We start from the raw sequence: 19,971 nt of genomic DNA, 5'->3' as shown, positions 1-19,971 counted from the left end.
ATTAAACATAGTGTTTAACACCTTTTAACCTTCAATCTGTAATCCTGTATGAGAAATTTCACACTGGATGAGATTAGCCTCCCTGATACTCTAGGAAAAAAGCATCTAGGCATTTTTGGAGAAAAGCATGAACCCATCAAAGCTGCCAAAGGAAAGATCACAAATGTCCCTAACTTTCTTTAATGATTGATTAATTATGCTATTATTAACCTAATGAACATGGTTTGAATTATTATTGCTTAGATGTTACCTTACACACTAAAACTTGATCTATCTTTTAAAATCCTAGGTAAGTGACCTTCAGCAAATTATAGAACCTCTCAGGAATCTTGATTTCCTCATCTGTGAAATGAGAATCATAAATTATCCACCTCAGAGTTTGGCTAAACAAGATAATGCTGGTAAAGAGTGTGGCATGCTGACTAGCACTTAATATATGTTGAAGAAATGTTAGCCATGGTTATCCAAAGCAGAGACTTGTAAATTGTCCTGTAGTTAAATCAGATAATTATGCACTTCAGTTCAAGTCCAACTCTTTGCAACCTCATGAACCGCAGCACATCAGGCCTCCCTGTCCATCACCAACTCCCGGAGTTTACCCAAACTCATGTCCGTTGAGTTGGTGATGTCATCCAACCATCTCATCCTCTGTCATCCCCTTCTCCTCCTGCTCTCAATTTTTCCCAGCATCAGGGTCTTTTCAAATGAGTCAGTTCTTCGCATCAGGTGGCCAAAGTATTAGAGTTTCAGCTTCAACATCAGACCTTCCAAATGAACACCCGGACTGATCTCCTTTAGGATGGACTGGTTGGATCTTGTTGCAGTCCAAGGGACTCTCAAGAGTCTTCTCCAACGCCACAGTTCAAAAGCATCAATTTTTTGGCACTCAGCTTTCTGTATAGTCCAACTCTCACATCCATATATTACTACTGGAAAAACCCATAGCTTTGACTAGATGGACCTTTGTTGACAAAGTAATGTCTCTGCTTTTTAATATGCTGTCTAGGTTCATCATAACTTTTCTTCCAAGGAGTAAGCGTCTTTTAATTTCATGGCTGCAGTCACCATCTGCAGTGATTTTGGAGCCCAGAAAAATAAAGTCAGCCACTGTTTCCACATCTATTTGCCATGAAGTGATGGGACCGGATGCCACGATCTTAGTTTTCTGAATGTTGAGCTTTAAGCCAACTTTTTCACTCTCCTCTTTCATCAAGAGGCTCTTTAGTTCTTCTTCACTTTCTGTCATAAGGGTGGTGTCATCTGCATATCTGATATTTCTCCCAGCAATCTTGATTTCAGCTTGTGCTTCATCCAGCCCAGTGTGTCTCATGATGTACTCTACATATAAAATTAAATAACCAGGGTGACAACATACAGCCTTGACGTACTCCTTTTCCTATTTGGAACCAGTCTGTTGTTCCATGTCCCAGTTCTAACTGTTGCTTCCTGACCTGCATACAGGTTTCTCAAGAGGCAGGTCAGCTGGTCTGGTATTCCCATCTCTTGAAGAATTTTCCACAGTTTGTTGTGATTCACAGTCAAAGGCTTTGGCACAGTCAGTAAAACAGAAGTAGATGTTTTTCTGGAACTCTGTCACTTTTTCAATGATCCAGCGGATGTTGGCAATTTGATCTCTGGTTCCTCTGCCTTTTCTAAAACCAGGTTGAACATCTGGAAGTTCATGGTTTACATATTGCTGAAGCCTGGCTTGGAGAATTTTAAACATTACTTTGCTAGTGTGTGAGATGAGTGCAATTGTGTGGTAGTTTGAGCATTCTTTGGCATTGCCTCTCTCTGGGACTGGAATGAAAACTGACCTTTTCCAGTCCTGTGACCACTACTGAATTTTCCAAAGTTGCTGGCATATTAAGTGCAGCACTTTCACAGTATCATCTTTTAGGATTTGAAATAGCTCAACTTGAATTCTATCACCTCCACTAGCTTTGTTCATAGAGACGCTTCCTAAGGCCCACTTGACTTCACATTCCAGGATGTCTGGCTCTAGGTGAGTGATCACACCATCGTGATTATCTGGGTCGTGAAGATCTTTTTTGAACAGTTCTTCTGTGTATTCTTGCCACCTCTTCTTAATATCTTCTGCTTCTGTTAAGTCCATACCATTTCTGTCCTTTATTGAGCCCATCTTTGCATGAAATGGTCCCTTGGTATCTCTAATTTTCTTGAAGAAATCGCTAGTCTTTCCCATTCTATTGTTTTCCTCTATTTCTCTGCACTGATCACTGAGGAAAGCTCTCTTATCTCTCCTTGCTATTCTTTAGAACTCTGCATTCAAATGGGTATATCTTTCCTTTTCTCCTTTGCTTTTCACTTTTCTTCTTTTCACACTAGTGCATAATTCCTAATTAATCTATTTTGGAAGTGTTGATGGTCAGAAATTATAATGGCAAGCCATACTGAACTGTACATGTGAATGCTGAATTTTACTATGACACAGGGAAAAATTCCATGGAATTTGATAAAATGTATTAAGGATATTATGCCCCTTAAAAATGAAAGTATATAAAAATTTTTAACTCATGAATTTAATGGCAAAAGTGTAAGAAAAAGCTAGAATTATAGAGTAAATCAATGACCATTATGTAATTGACATCTTAACATATAATGGCACAAAAGCATCATAATTGAGCGTCACAGATGTGTTAGAAATCTGCTAAGAAAAGAGTCTACTCTAACACATTATAACAAACTGAAGATATTGTCATTGTCTGCTTGGAAATAATGATGTCAGAAGAAAGAATGGTACCTAAAGCAACTTTTTCAAATGCCAATAGTTCTTATTTTGGTTCTTCAGCCTCAATGTTAAGTCCTACTCACTGGCAGCAAGAAGCTTTATACAGCTATTTTTCATATCTTATCGTACTCTATTATACTTTTAAAATTTTTAATATTAGGGAATAAAAAACAAAACAAAAACTCCTTATCTGTAACATGTTTTTTAAAAAGTTGTTTATATGGCAAATGAAGGGAAATATCAAATTAGGAAGCAAGTCTCTGCATTCAGTGAAGTTAAACAAGTATTTATTTTACAATATCAAAGATAACCTGCTAACTGTTTCAAGTACACAACAGTAAATAAAATAGTAAGGTTTGTTAGTGAAAATATATAGCATCACTGATTTACAGTTTTTGAGAATAATTAACTTGGTACCTTTCATGGCTTCTTCGAAAGAGCAAGGTCTTGCCGGACTAGATATTTCCTTCTTTACATTCACATTCAAAGCAACAGCTGCTGTTATTAAAAAAGATTAATGTATTTATTTAAACTTATCCTGAAAAATACATATCTTAAAATTCTTTAACAGGAGTATTTTCTCACAAAGCATTATTAAATTATTTGTTCAGCAGAAATTCTAGGTTCAGATGAGTTTTTATAATCTATAACCACCAGTTTACCCTCTAAAATGTACCACTCTCCAAGTGGGCAGAAGCATATGCTGCTTATTAAAACAAAATAAAAATAACAGCAACTTTTAAAACTCTTTCTTGTAACAGTACAAATGAGTAGAAGACTGACATGAGATCTTTAAAAAGTATTAACACTAATAAATATACTGTAACACTAGCACGAAAAAAATTCACCATTCACCTATGTAAATGATTTAAAAATTCTGATTCAGAAACATAATTGAGAATTTTATTTAAAAAACTGTGCTGAATATACAAAATATATAGTATTACTTTTTTATAAAGCCTTAGAAATAATAATCTTTGCTGTTATTAATGAAGAATTGCTACATTATTATATCTACACATATCAAGTACACCTACTATGAAAATTTTAAATTTAATGAGCATTAAGAGTAGTGATCAGTTCTGAATGGTAAAGTTAAATTCCAACCAAAAAGGTTTTCTTAAAATGACTGTATAATAATTTTATTTAAATAGATACTAATTTCTATTTTTCAATATACTTATATTCCCTAACTTATTCAAAATAAGAACTGAGCCAATTTATTATCAATTTATTCTTGACATCATAATACAAAATGATGAGAATATTAAGGTAATTAACTGTGAACAAAGAGACAAAATGTACATGTCTCCTAAGAATGAGGTTAAAACATTTATCTAAGCATGCTGTATGTAAGGGCCAACAAATGATAATCTGAACAAACTGTTTAATTGAATGAAATTATCAAACTGAAAAGAACTGACTGGAAAAGAAATTCATAGACAATTTTAAAGCATAACATTTATTCTAACAATTACAGATTTAAGAACGGAAGCTAATCTTCAAAAATTTTTTAAATTTCTACTTTAAACACAAGTTTTAGTCATTTGTTTTTAAAGCAACAAAAAATTATGAATGAGTATTTTATCCTCCGTTTCTTATAGCAATTACCACTGCAGAGTCACTACAAAAAACAACTAATATGATTTCTGTGTCTTAAAAGATGGAAGTAAAACAAATTAATGGTCAAGCAATGGTTCAGTGACTAGCAATGAAACACAGGTTTTTTAAGTCTGCAAAGTAATGGTCTAAAAGGATGCACATGTAATGTATTTTTGGCAGTATAGACTCAGAGGGCTTTAGAGGGGCTTGTGTCTGGCAAAGCATGCAGAGCCAGTTTACATTCACTTGAGCCCTTGCTCCAATCCTTTTAGACTACGTACCCAAGTACATAAGATACCAAAATTTTCTGCACAGCTACTCTATAGACTATGTGTGCCATCTTAAGCCTATAGGCTAAACAGAGCTGGTGCATCAAGGCCCTCCAGGTGGAGGATGGAGCCAGGAGAGGGAAAAGAAGGGTGGCAGGCTGGGAAATCCTTTTTCTTCGTGTTGCCATATTCCAGTTTGGACCGCCAAGCAGTCTGAAAATCCTAAATTCAAAACTGGCCTTCCAGGTTATTATGAAGGTATCTAGGTCAAATTAGGATAAAATATATTTATTTGTTATTTTTTTGTCTGTAACTTAAATATTTAGACAAAATGCTGTAGCAGTCACCATTTCTACTCTTAACTCACAAAAATGAGGATGGGTCTTATTTTAGCTGTTATAATTACTATGTGCTAACTGCTAAATCTCATCAGTCACGTCCAACTCTGTGTGACCCCATGGACTGTAGCCCACAAGGTTCCTCTGTCCATGGAATTCTCCAGGCAAGAATCCTGGAGTGGATTCCCATTCCCTTCTCCAGAGGATCTTCCTGACCCAGGGATTGAACCCGCCATCTCTCACATTTCCTGCATTGGCAGGCGGGTTCTTTACCACTAGCGCCATCTGGGAAGCCCTATAATTATAATTATTATATACCACTGAATATGCAAATCTTTAACCACAGTCCCCAGCTGAGTCAAAACAGCAGTTTATCATAATGAGACAGTGCAAATTATCATAACCAAGTTTTCCTGAAATATTCTCTCATGTGCACACCTAAAAAGACATTCACATTTTATAAAATATAAAAAAGTGAAATTATGGGAGATTCTTTAATTAGCTATATCATAAAGGCAGAAACTGAAGCATTAGATCTCACTATAAAATCTGCACAAAATATATTTATTCAAATAAGAGTTTCTGAGAGCAACTGCTATCTAGTATATATAAAATACAAGGGGAAAAAAAATAAAATAAAATAAAATACAAGGGGGAAAAACATAAAAGAATAAACATATGTCATTGATGGTCTAAATGTGGCCAAATATAGCCAATTAGTGTAGGCTTTATATTTGGCAATTTATCAAAGGAAAAATTTTAATAATGAGCATTCATCACTAAGAAATGAAGATTCATAGTGCTGATGCTAAGCACTTCAAAGTCCTGAAGTTCTTTATTATTGATCAATAAAAAGAAATAAAGACAACAAAATCTCAGTATTTTAAGGATGGTAGAACTTTAAAGCTATTCCCCCTCCCCCCCCCACTTCCTTCTCCCCTTCCCATATGAATGTATTAATTACTGTATGCCATTTTTCTCCCTCTATGAGCAAGCTTCTCTTCACATAAAATGCTAAATATTCTAGCAATTACTAAAATGCTTTAACTACCATTAGTTTAAAATCAAGTTTTCTTGGATTTTTGAGACTTTCCTAAAAAGAAAACAATCAACTGTTTGATTTTTAAGTATAAACCAGTATCCTCTTGGAGAAGGCAACGGCGCCCCACTCTAGTACTCTTGCCTGGAAAATCCCATGGATGGAGGAGCCTGGTAGGCTGCAGTCCATGGGGTCGCTGAGAGTTGGACACAACTCAGTGACTTCACTTTCACTTTTCACTTTCATGCATTGGAGAAGGAAATGGCAACCCACTCCAGTGTTCTTGCCGGGAGAATCCCAGGGACAGCGGAGCCTGGTGGGCTGCCATTTATGGGGTCGCACAGAGTCGGACACAACTGACGCGACTTAGCAGCAGCAGCAGCAGCAGTATCCTCTTTCCTAGTTTTGTTGAAGCCAGTATATTATTTCCAAACTTTGTCTTCTTCTGTCTGAAATTTCTACATGTGATCTTTTATTCTGAGAGAAATACTAAATAATTTCATAAGGGCTATATTATGGCACACTTTTGTAACAAACTGGTGGGAAATAACCAACGTTGTGAAAGTTGGACATGATTTACAAAAGAAAAAGGGAACAGATAACATTAAGTGATAGAGAATAATTATCAAAACTAATTATAACTCTGTCATAGCTACTGTGTTCATCACTTCTGTTACCACGGCTTTCTTTCCTTGCTACCATTTTCCACTTTGCACCTCACTGGATTCTGAACAATTTGGGAAAAATTTTATCAGTAAACTTGGAGATATGGAAGAACTTCTAATTCTGGAGCATGCCTGAAATATGAATGGAGTAAATCAATGGCAGCATGGCAGCAGCCAAGTCTACATCAACAAAACATCTGAAGCGTTTCCATTTCCAAAATGTTTTCTCTACTTTTCCAGGAAAAGGCTTCTCCAGGCAATTAAATGAATGTAGGTAAAAATCTCTTAAGATACTTCTTACCCAGAGATATAAATTTTTAAACAACTGCTCTGGTTTCTAAAGCACCTGTTTCACCTAAATGCCAAAAATTATTTTTAAAATACTTATTCACCAGAAGTCTTTGATATTTTTGACTACACAAATTAGAAAATGTCACAGGCATATGACTCTATTTGTGATATTATCACTTATCTCTCTGAGATTCTCTTTCACCTCTCCCAAAATGCATCCTGTAAGACAGCCAGACTGAAAACTACTAGCAGTTTCCTAAAGTAGTCACTTTCACCTTTCTGTACATAAGAGGTATTCAATGAATGGTAATTCTTACCTTATCATACAAGGAGTACTTGTATGATAACTCTGGAGAGCCTGACTTCAGAGAATTCCTAACTTTTCTTTTATTACTAGAGCCTAAGGCAGAAACGGTTCCCTTAACTAACAGTAAAAGCAGAGTTTGGTGGCCATCTTCTTGGGAAATAATGACATCTCCAAAAAATACTGGTATCAATTTACCTTTGCACACTACTTCCTCTTTTAAGTTGGCTGATCTTCATATTCTTCTGAAGAAGCAGAAATGGATTACTCCTTTTGATTCAGAACTTTTTATTTTGACATACCTGGGTCTGGAGTGTAAGTGAATGGCTGAACATCATGAGATCTTCCAGCATTGGTTACTACATATATTCCCACTGCTACTGGCAAAGTTATATGTTGATCATGATATGGGGGAACCTTCACAATAAGATGATTCTAATTGAAAGAAAATTACAAGAGGCAGAAACAAAGCAATATGTAAATTAAAAATTTGAAATAAAATATAATTAAGTACTTTCCTGTTAGCTGTAAAGTTTAAAATGTTTGACTAGGGGGGAAAAGTATTATTTAAAAGTTCGGGTCCATGGGCATCATGACATTAATCTTAAAATTGCTTTTAAGGTAAAACACCAATATTTTGCAATGGCATAAAAGGTCCCTGTCCTATCAACTTTATCTCATTCCCAATCTCCTCTAGCTTGTTACACTCCAGTCACACTGACCTTCTTACACTAACACACTAAATTCATTTTTACCTCAGAGCCTTTACAATTTTGCTATTCTTTTTCACTGGAATACTATTCTCCTTTATCTCTTGAAATATCCAGTTCCTTACCCATTTCCAGGTCTCATTCAAATGTCATCTCCTCAGAGAAGCCTTCTCTGACCATCCTCTTTAAAGTGGCACCCCTCTCCAATCTGATCAGAGAATTCTGTTTATTTCTTACACCACCTAAAATTACTGTGATTATCTGCTTGTTTTTGGTCCCCTCTACAACCACAAGAAAGCAAGTTCCAAGAAAAGCTAGGATGTTCTGTTCTTCATCCTATCTCCACTATTCAGCACCTCACACAGAATATACTCAAATAGATTTCTTGAAAAAAAGAATGAATATATTTTCAAGAAAAAAAAAATGCCCACCAAGCACAATGTCAGTTACCATATGCTTTGTAAACCTTAACGGTGATATGTACTTTGCAGTGCAGTTCACTGCTTTCTAACCACTAACAACTAATTCTCATTTAGTCTATTTAAATTTAAAATATTTCAATTGTATTTAAAACTAGTAACTAATTCTCATTTAAAGTCTGTAACAGAGTTCAGTTTACCCAAAACCTAGTAAATCAAGGTCATTTTTTTGTGTGTGAAAATAGTGGTAGAAGCATCCTTTTAAAAGAAGGGAAGAATTTCATAACTGCTTCAGCAGCACTTATTTAAGGGGACTACATCTTCTTAGAAGATATCATGAACTGCATCTGACTTATTCTCTTCTTCTCTGCTACGTTATAGTACTGGAAAAGAACAGCAAAAGGTAGTGACTGTGCTTTTGTATTCAGTATGTGATATGCAGGAGGCCAATGGTGACAGCTGAGGATGAAATGAGTTTAATGTCATTTTTCACTTAGTCAGACTCTGGAAGTTGGCTGACTCACTTGAACAGAACATGACAAATGAAACCAAGATTTCGATTTTTGAGTACCTAATTTGTTTCTAAGCCATCTTAAAACATGCTCCGAAATAGTCACAAATTTTAAAATAGCTTTTTATTTATGGCAATAGTAGAATGCTTTCTGAGTCCAGTTAGCTATCTCAAAAAAATCACATTTCTAATTCAGGTGGAAAAACATATAAATGTATACATCCACAGGAATTAGGGGGCAAAAATCTGAAAGCACATACTCAATTGTATATGAAGTCATCAAAAAATGTATCTGCATTGACTCAAATTCTAAGAAATAAGAATTTAAAAATCTTGCCCACCTTCATTTTTCCTCCTTTGTTTAAACACTGCAACTACATCAAAAGCAGTTCTACCTACAGTTAAGGAGATGGCTGAATGGATGGACTTCTGAAGTATCTTCTCAGTCTTAAGATTACTTGACCAACTCAATAACTGAAATTATTCTTCCAAATAAAAATTTGTTCTTGGTAATTAGTAACAGAATTAGTATCTAAAAGTCAGATGAATATATATATATATATGTATTTTAATCTTTTACTCCACTTGTTTTAGAGAGTGTAGTTAAACTTAATTTGAAACTTCTTAAAAACCAAATGAACTTAAAAATCAAATGAACAAATTATTCACACATCCTCAATCTGAAATCATGAAATTCTACAAATGATTTGAATTAAAAACTAAGTAAACTGTGAATACTGACAGTAAATTAAAAAAAAAACTAATCTCAAAAATTAAGAGCAATTAACTACCACTGAACTAGGATTACAATACACACAAAACATACAAAGGGCTGGGAGGCCTGTGGAGCAGGTAGAATGTTTCCTGAGGTAAAAAGGGAAGAATATCTAAATTTTAATTTCTTAGAAAAATCTGGTTGGATTCAAAATAACAATTTTCTTTATCCCAGCATAAAATCTTTTTTCAGAATTTATAAGCAATGGTGCTAGATATTTTTCACTTTCCTAAGGAATTTATCATTGTCAAAATTGTCATTTTGCAGTTGGGGATATATACATAAAAATAACTGGAGACACAAAACAAATTCCTAAGAAAACCACTTTGAAAACATATAACTTCAAAACTCTCAAGTCTTTGTTTAGCCTAGTTGTTCCCCAAAATTTTGAGCATCTTTTGGGCATTTCTTCTAAGAATTTTCTTTACATATTTCTACTGAAAATTCCATCTTCTTCAAAGCTCCACCTTATTTTTTTTATTCTTACTCTCTAAAAAATACAATATAAAGAACCCAGAAGACTAGAAGTTGAGAAATTATAATCTATACATTTTTCTATTTTTAATAGGCTATTTCATGTTCTGTAAAACAAGTTATACTTACTCAAATTATAGACCTCTGATACAAATGAACTTATTCACAAAATATAAACAGATTCACAGACTTTGAAAATAAACTTATAAAAAAATAAATAAATAAACTTATGCTTACCAAAGGGGAAAGGTGGGAGGGAGGGATAAATTAGAAGTTTGGGAACTTACATATACGCATTACTATATATAAAATAGATAATCAACAAGAACCTACTGTACAGCACAGGAAACTCTACTCAATCTTCTGGAATAACATATACCCATGTAATTACCTATATGGGAAAAGAATCTGAAAAAAGAATGGATATATGTATACCTGAATCACTTTGCTGTACACTGGAAACTAACATAACATTGTAAATCAACTATACTCCAATATAAAGTAAATAATTAAATGAAAAAAACAAAAGAAGCTTAAAAAAAAAAATTGAGCTCTCCTAGGCTCTAAAATACTTGCTTCTAGTTTCCATTTAAAATCACCTCCACATTCAAGCTGCTAAACTCTCCTTCTTTTACAACCAACTTATCTTTCAAAATAATACATATATATATGTAGAGAAGAGATCTATCTTTAAGATATGTATCTTATAAATACATTTAATAGGCAATTAAGGCCCTACAGAATTCATCTGAAGTTGTTAAAATGGGAGTAGATATAATGACCATGTGCCTATTGCTCTTGGTATACATGAGTATGAGATATATTATGGCATTGACTAGAAGAGCCAAATATTAACAAAGAATTATTTTCCCAGACTTTCTTAGCCTCAATTTTCAAATAATAAAAAAGTTTAATACCTGATGAGTTGATTTTTGGAGTTTCAAATGAATAGCTATCACAATTATATTTGCAATTTGCAAAGCCATCATTAAATGGTTTTTTCTACTGTACCATCTTCTGGTCATTTTTTGTTATTGTAGAGGCTCTTTTAACTTTTCATTATATGCCTGTTATTTCTTTATTGACCACACTCAAAGTTTCTTACTTTTAATGTATTTTCTGATCATACTTTCTTCTAAATGTTTAATTATTGTTTTTTTCTTTAATATAATATAATCTTTAGGATTTATTTTGTATATCTCAGCTCTGATTCCACTCAAACACACTTCCTAGAAAGCCCTTTAGAAAGAAAGTAAAAAAGAATGTTTTCTCTGAAAAAGATCAAAAAATTTTAATAAATAGCAGAACCACAGAATTAATGAAAGATCATATTATGATTTAGCCTGTTTACATTCTTGCTTGCAAAAACCCCAGGGCCTCTATATACAGCCACCAAATGAGGATATAATTCCTTTCCATTCCACCAAATTTTTATGATTATTCTGCATTAATCCACTGTATAACTTGTTTTACAGAGCATGAAATAAACATTAGCCTATTAAAAATAGAAAATTCCATCTTCTTCAAAGCTCCATCTTATTTTGTTTTTATTCTCTCTAAAAAATACAATATAAAGAACCCAGAAGGCTAGAAGTTGAGAAATTATAATCTGATTTGTGTTCTTTTGCTATAATAAAACTGAAATTGTTAAGCACAGTGCTTTCCTGAGTTCTTGTGAGTTCTACTAGCATTTTTTGGGGGGTAGTGGAAATCCTTGAATTTGAAGCCAACTGTTCAGAAGTGAGACCTGTTCAGGGGACCCCTGAACTTGCAGCTGGTGTCTGAAGTGAGGGTACCCTTAGGCAGCACTGTACCTTTAGCTTTGAGTTTGGCAATATATTGGATATATAATGTTAAATTTCTTTATTTTTTCAGAACACAAAGGAATTTTTAAAAATTTTAAACCAAAAATGAATATACACCAAGGTCCTACAAATACAGACTCTAAGTGTAATAAGTAGTGCTTCTGAGTGCAAAAGGTAAGGAACAAATATAAAACACCTGGCACATAGCAGGTACTCAATAAATAAGTTTCTCTTATTAAAAAGTACGCGACGATAATCCAAAGATAATCCAAAGCAGGTAAAGATAGCAAATAAATATTAGGAAAGACATGTTTCGTTTATTAATAATGGTGATTTTCTCATGCTTTTAACTTTTCAAATACAGAACTGTCATTTCTAGCATCAGTGGAATAAATCTATTTCAGTTAAAGAAACTCAAGAAAGAAACTTTAAATGATTTACATCAATTCCATATAAATAAGAAATTTAATCTGTTGATTTAGGAAAATCTTGGAGCAAAACTCAGTTTCTCAAAGAATAAACAATCAAACTATAAAAAGTTTAAATTATACCTGATGAAATAATTCCATATCAATTTCAGCTTCTGATTTCCAAGAGTTTTCATCTGATTGAAATAAAAAACAGTGACTTACTAAAATTATGAAAAATTTTTTACTTTGTAGCTACAACTGTATCTTTATAACAAAATGAAACACCCAACAATTTCTAAGGCAGTGTTATGCCTACTTACCAGAAACATTTTCTTGGAAAATAACTTTAGTTCCTTTCAGAAAGTTCTTGCCAATTAAAAATACTTCTTCCTCTCCTTTCACTGAACAGCTATGCAAGCTCTTCTTTAAGATTTCTGGCACTCCTGCTGGTTGAGCTGTAGGTATATATAAGCATTCCATAAGAAGAACCACCAATACAGTTCTTACCTAAAATCAACTCTCAATTATTCAGTTCTGTAAGTTGTCTTTGTTGACCCTTGAATTTGCCTTCTTTTATTCTACAATGCAGGAGACCCCGGTTTGATTCCTGGGTTGGGATAGCCTACCCTCTCCAGTATTCTTGGGCATCCCTGGTGGGTCAGAGGGTTTAAGAACACACCTGCAACGCGGGAGACCTGGGTTCAATTCCTGGGTAAAGATCCCCTGGAGAAGAGAATGCCTACCCACTCCAATATTCTGGCCTGGAGAGTTCCATGGACAGAGGAGCCTGGCAGGCTATAGCTCTTGGGATTGCAAAGAGTTGGACACAACTGAGCAACTTTCACTTTCATTCTGCAAATTAAAATTTACCATAACAGAAAGCAAAGTTACATGTCATCTTTGTTTTCTCATTACATGAAAAAAAAAAGGTGTAAAATATGCACTTGGTCATGTTTTTGTTTTAACATTCAAAAAAAAAATCAATTTAATAATAGACATCTCACAATCCTAACCTTAAAAATGTTAGCTGTGCTACACCTTCACAAGACTTCTGAGGCAAAGTGAGCCTCTGGGTGGTATTAAGAGTATCTTTAAGGATCCAGATCTAGGACTTAGAGGCTCTAAATGAAAAGAACACCTGAAAACAGACTGAATCCATTTCAGAATAATTCTTTCTACCAGAGGATCTCCCTGAATTAGCATACCTTGAGGATAAAAATAAAACACACTAGTTTTTCAATTATAAAGACTAACTAACCACTAGTAAATTAACAAAGAGATGGAGAAGTACTGAAGAGGAGCCAGATCTAATAAACTATAACTGGCTTACTAATCTTCCTGATTTTCTTAAGAAAATTTAATATGTACTGTTTAGTAAAATAGGTTCCAAAATTTCCCCAAACATTTCACATTCTGATGTACACTATAAATATCCAAGAACTGGGTGTAGTACACAGTTTTCTCAATATTTCTGACCCCAGAAACATTCTTTCATACTGACACCCAAGGACTAGGTTTCTACCAGATTACTCCCTGGAATACTGGTTAATGCAAATACATACCTTTTAGGTACTCATAAAACTACTCCTTTAAGATTAAGCACTTTGGAACAGATTACACTATTTGTTGTTTTAGTAAATCCTAGTAACATACTAATTATATAATATATATATTATATATATAACATATAACAACATACCTAATAACATACTGCAGAAGTAATTTTAAACATGGCTGTATAACTCATCAACTTCTAAATTAATGAGATAGTCTAATACATGTTGAATGTTACAAACTTCTGTCCATAGTTCTTCAGGCATTCTGTCTACCAGATCTAATCCCTTGAATCTATTCATCACTTCCACTGTATAATCATAAGGGATTTGATTTAGGTCATACCTGAATGGCCTACTGGTTTTCCCTACTTTTTTCAATTTAAGCCTGAATTTTACAATAAGGAGCTCATGATCTGAGCCACAGTCAGCCCCAGGTCTTGTTTTTGCTCACTGTATAGAGCTTCCCCATCTTTGGCTGTAAGAATATCATCAATGTGATTTCGGTATTGACCATCTGGTGATGTCCATGTGTAGACTCATCTCTTGAGTTGCTGGAAGAAGGGTGTTTGTTATGACTAATGTGTTCTCTTGACAAAACGCTGTTAGCCTTTGCCCTGCTTCATTTTGTACTCCAAGGCCAAACCTGTCTGTTACTCCAGGTCTGACTTCTTACTTTTGCATTACAATCCCCTGTGATGCAAAATCTTTTTTAGGTGTTAGTTCTAGAAGTCTTGTAGGTTTACATAGAACTGGTCAACTTCAGCTTCTTTGGCATCAGTGGTTGGCGCACAGATTTGGATTACTGTGATGTTGAATGGTTTGCCTTGGAAACGAACTGAGATCATTCAGTTGTTTCTGAGATTGTACCCAAGTACTGCATTTCGGACTCTCTTGTTGATTATGAGGGCTATTCCATTTCTTGTAAGGGGTTCTTGCCCACAGTAATAGACATAATGGTCATGTGAATTAAATTCACCCATTCCCATTCATTTTAGCTCACTGATTCTTAAAACACCAATGTTCACTCTTGCCATCTCCTGCTTGATCTTATCCAATTTTCCTTGATTCATGGACCTAACATTCCAGGTTCCTTTACAGCATCAGATTTTACTTTCACCACCAGACACATCTACAACTCAGCAATGTTTCTGCTTTGGCCTAGCCTCTTCATTCTTTCTGGAGCTATTTTTCTGCTATTCCCCAGTAGCATGTCGGACAGCTACCGACCTGGGGGACTCATCTTCTGGTGTCATATCTTCTTGCCTTTTCATACTGTTCATGGGGTTCTTGAGCAAGAATACTGGAGGGGTCTGCCATTTCCTTCTCCAGTGGACCACATTTTGTCAGAACTCTCCACCATGACCCATCCATCTCGAGTGACCCTGTACAGCATAGCTCATAGCTTCGAGTTACACAAAGCTCTGATTCAGTGATGATTTTGGTTACCTTTCTGGGATTGTGGTTTTCATTCTGGAGGTTGTGGGACTGTAGCTCTTGCTTCTTCTGTTTGCCCTTTGATGGATGAGGCTAAGAGGCTAGTGCAAGCTTCCTGATGGGAGAGACTGGCTGTGGGGAAAGCTGGGTCTTGCTTTGGTGGGCAGGGCCATGCTCAGTAAATCAAATCACTTACAATTATACACTGGAGGTGACAAGTAGATTCAAGGGATTAGATCTGATAGAGTGCCTAAAGAACTATGGATGGAGTTTTTCTAACACTATAGAAAGCAGTGACTAAAACCATCCCAAAGAAAAAGAAATGCTAGAAGGCAAAGTGGTTGTCTGAGGAGGCCTTACACACTGAGAAAGAAAGAGAAGTTAAAGGTGAAAGGGAAAGATATAACCAACTGAATGTAGAGTTCCAGAGAATAGTGAGGAGAGATGAGAAAGCCTTCTTAAATGAACAATGCAAAGAAACAGAGGAAAAACAACAAAATGGGAAAGACTAAAGACCTCTTCAAAAAAACTGGAGATACCAAGGGAACATTTCATGCAAAGACGGGCACAATAAAGGACAGAAACAGCAAGCACCTAACAGAAGCAGAACAGTTTAAGAAGAATCGGCAAAAATACACAGAAGAGCTATACAAAAAAGGTCTTAATGATCCAGATAACCATGATGGTGTGGACACTCACCTAGAGGTGGACATTCTGAAGTGTGAAGTCAAGTGGCCTTTAGGAAGCATTACTATGAACAAAGCTAGTGGAGTTGATAGAATTCCAGCTGAGCTATTTAAAATTCTAAAAGATGATGCTGTTAAAGTGCTGTACTCAATATGTCAGCGTATTTGGAACACTCAGCAGTGGTCACAGTACTGGAAAAGGTCAGTTTTCATCCAATCTCAAATAAAGGCAATGCCAAAGACTGTTCAAACTACTATACAATTTCACAGGCTAGCAATACTCAAAATCCTTCAAGCTAGGCTTCAGTAGTATGTGAACTGAGAACTTCCAGATATACAAGCTGGACTTAGAAAAGGCAGAAGAACCAGAGATCAAATTGCCAACATCTGTCGGATCATAAAAAAAGCAAGAGAATTGCAGAAAAACATCTACTTCTGCTTCACTGACTATATACTAAAGCCTTTGACTGTGTGGATTACAACTGTGGAAAATTCTTAGAGAGATGGGAGGACCAGACTACTTTACTTTACCTGCCTTCTGAGAAACCTGCATGCGTGTCAAGAAGCAACAGGTAGAACCAGACATGGAACAATGGACTGGTTCAAATTAGCAAAGGAGTATGACAAGGCTGTATGTTGTTATCCTGCTTATTTAACTTCTATGCCGAGTACATCATGCGAAATGCCAGGCTGGATGAATCACAAGCTGGAATCAAGACTTCCAGGAGAATTAAACAACAACTTCAGATTTGCAGATGATACTATTTTAATGGAAGGAAACAAGAGGAACTAAAGAGCCTCTTGATGAAGGTAAAAGAAGAGAGTGAAAAAGCTGGCTTAAAACACAACATTCAAAAAACTAAGGTCATAGCATCTGGTCCCATCACTTCATGGCAAATAGAGGGGGAAAAAATGGAAACAGTGACAGACTGTATTTTCTTGGGCTCCAAAATCACTATGGACAGAGACTGCAGCCACAAAATTAAGACACTTTCTCCTTGGAAGAAAAGCTATGACAAACCTAGACAGCATTTTAAAAAGAAGGGATATCACTTTGCCAGCAAAGATCTGTATAGTCAAAGCTATAGTTTTTCCAGTAGTCATGTATGGATGTGAGAGTTGGACCATAAAGAAGGTTGAGCACCAAAGAATGGATGCTTTTGAAATGTTTTGCTGGAGAAGACTCCTGAGAATTCCCTGGACAGCAAGGTGATCAAATCAGTCAATCCTAAAGGAAATTAACCCTGAATATTCATTGGAAAGCCTGAGGCTGAAGCTGAAGCTCCAATACTGTGGCCACCTGATGCAAAGAGCCGACTCATTTAAAAAGACGCTGATGCTGGGAAAGACTGAAGGAAGGAGGAGAAGGGGGCGAAAGAGGATGAGATGGTTGGATGGCATCACTGACTAAATGGACAAGAGTTTGAGCAAACTTTGGGAGAAAGTTAAGGACAGAGAAGCCTGGCATGCTGCAGTCCTCAGGATCACAAACAGTCGGACACAACTTAGCAACTAAACAACAATAACTAAACTTTAACCAAAGTTTTAAAGTTTTTTCTCCTTAGGTACTTATATATTTGATAATCAATTTTATCTTTACAAGAAAGTAATGTGGGAAATTACTATTGTCAAAGTATCTATTGCCCTGTTTTCCCTAGGCCTGCTCTTTCTGTCAGAAGACTCTTGCTCCACACAAAGTCATTCTTGCTGCACTCATTTAAGGATTGGCCACATGACTTGTTTATATAATGAAATGTGAACCAAAGTAATGTGCCACTTCCAGGCTTTACCATTTCCACATGGTTGCACCACCTTTTTTTCCTCCACTAAAAAAATAGCAATATCCCAGAAAAAGGCAGCTTCTAAAGCCTGGTTCCCACAGTAAAGAAAGTGGAGCTGTTCCTCAACTGCAACCAATATTATCATAAAATGAGGGAAAAGTAAAACTGCATTGTATAAGCACTTAGATTTCTTTTGGTTGTTTATTTATTACTTTTAGCATCATTTATTTTCATTTATTGATACAAACAAGTATCTTATCCTAATTAAATGCCAAATAATATTTTCAGCAATGCCTAAGAGTTTAAAAAAATTGTGATTGTATATACATATATACTGTCTAGAAACACAGAGTTAATGTATGAACAGATGGAAACAGTTATCAGTCATACACTGGTAATCATATACCCTTTTAAAACAAAGAACTAACTGAATTAATTTATAACTTTTTGGAGTAACAATGGAACTAAATACTTGTTTTTAAATGACATTCAAGAAAAATATGATAAGTATTATTTTGATTAGAAAACAGTAAGAGGTGCAAAATTATATGAATATATTATAGTAACAAAATGAATGGAAAGTCTATAATCTCCCCTCTACCCACTTATAAAATACTATATGGAAACTCCACTTTGCTCATGATTATCAAAACTTTTTCCTATCTCCTTTTTCCCTTTTATGCATTAAAAGGCATAAGATGGCCAAATGAGGCCCCTCTGAAGGTACAATGTTTATTTTATATATTTGTATTTACATTACACAAAGAACTAGTCTCCTCAAGATAATTTAACTTTGACCTTAAAAAGTCTTATCTGTTAAAAAAATTTGGTGGTTACCTAATAGGACATACTCTACCAAATGGAACTGAAGTCAGAATCATTTAAGCATTAGCTGTTTTATTTTTACCTTTAAGAAATTAGTAAGCTGCCTCTTGAAAGGGATCACATTGCTTTAAAAAATTATAACAGAAAAAAGCAGCCACTTTTCTGGTATTATAAAAAACAATGTGCTTTTAGATGTTGTTCAAATAGGAGCCTCAAAAACAAAGCTAAACAAAATGAACATTTGAATACTGAAAAATAACAAAGCAAATATTTCAACCTGTCAAAAGAATTAGAAAGCCTTTTTAAAGTCTGTGAAGAAGAGCTGTATATTGTCACCCTGCTTATTTAACTTATATGCAGAGTACATCATGAGAAACGCTGGGCTGGAAGAAGCACAAGCATCAAAATTGCCGGGAGAAATATCAATAACCTCAGATATGCAGATGACACCACCCTTATGGCAGAAAGTGAAAAAGAACTAAAAAGCCTCTTGATGAAAGTGAAAGAGGAAGAGTGAAAAAGTTGGCTTAAAGCTCAACATTCAGAAAACGAAGATCATGGCATCTGGTCCCATCACTTCATGGGAAACAGATGGGGAAACAGTGGAAACAGTGTCAGACTTTATTTTTGGGGGCTCCAAAATCACTGCAGATGGTGACTACAGCCATGAAATTAAAAGACACATACTCCTTGGAAGAAAAGTTATGACCAACCTAGAGAGTATATTAAAAAGCAGAGACATTACTTTGCCGACTAAGGTCTGTCTAGTCAAGGCTATGGTTTTTCCTGTGGTCATGTATGGATGTGAGAGTTGGACTGTGAAGAAGGCTCTTGAGAGTCCCTTGGACTGCAAGGAGATCCAACCAGTCCATTCTAAAGGAGATCAATCCTGAGTGTTCTTTGGAAGGAATGATGCTAAAGCTGAAACTCCAGTACTTTGGCCACCTCATGCGAAGAGTTGACTCATTGGAAAAGACTCTGATGCTGGGAGGGATTGGGGGCAGGAGGAGAAGGGGATGACAGAGGATGAGATGGCTGGATGGCATCACCGACTCGATGCACATGAGTGAACTCCAGGAGCTGGTGATGGACAGGGAGGCCTGGCGTGCTGCAATTCATGGGGTCGCAAAGAGTCAGACACGACTGAGCAACTGAACTGAACTGAACTGAACTGAACTGAAGAGAACAAAAGTTTACTGAATGATATTAGTCGTTCCCTAAAGTTGTGGAAGAGCCAGCAATAAGTAAAGGAAGAACTTGTTAATTTTAGCAAGACTTAATACAGTAAGTATTAGTAAGATAAAACATTATATTGAAGAAAGCTA

General features: G+C 35.4%; 1 protein-coding gene across 2 annotated transcripts in view; it reads right to left on the bottom strand.

The window, feature by feature from the left end:
- The window catches only part of NFAT5 (nuclear factor of activated T cells 5), a 109,915-nt gene that overhangs the window by 6,708 nt on the left and 83,236 nt on the right, over window positions 1-19,971 (bottom strand). For both annotated transcript variants that reach the window (XM_068991946.1, XM_068991947.1), the window contains 4 exons: window positions 12,685-12,819; window positions 12,506-12,558; window positions 7,563-7,695; window positions 3,170-3,250 (listed from right to left, as the gene is read on the bottom strand). In XM_068991946.1, coding sequence (XP_068848047.1) covers window positions 3,170-3,250; window positions 7,563-7,695; window positions 12,506-12,558; window positions 12,685-12,819 — 402 coding nt within the window. The remainder of the gene's footprint in view (window positions 1-3,169; window positions 3,251-7,562; window positions 7,696-12,505; window positions 12,559-12,684; window positions 12,820-19,971) is intronic.

This window comes from Capricornis sumatraensis, chromosome 20 (genome assembly GCF_032405125.1).
Source record: "Capricornis sumatraensis isolate serow.1 chromosome 20, serow.2, whole genome shotgun sequence".
In the NCBI taxonomy this organism is placed as follows: domain Eukaryota; kingdom Metazoa; phylum Chordata; class Mammalia; order Artiodactyla; family Bovidae; genus Capricornis; species Capricornis sumatraensis.
This window is presented reverse-complemented; position numbering and strand designations above follow the sequence as displayed.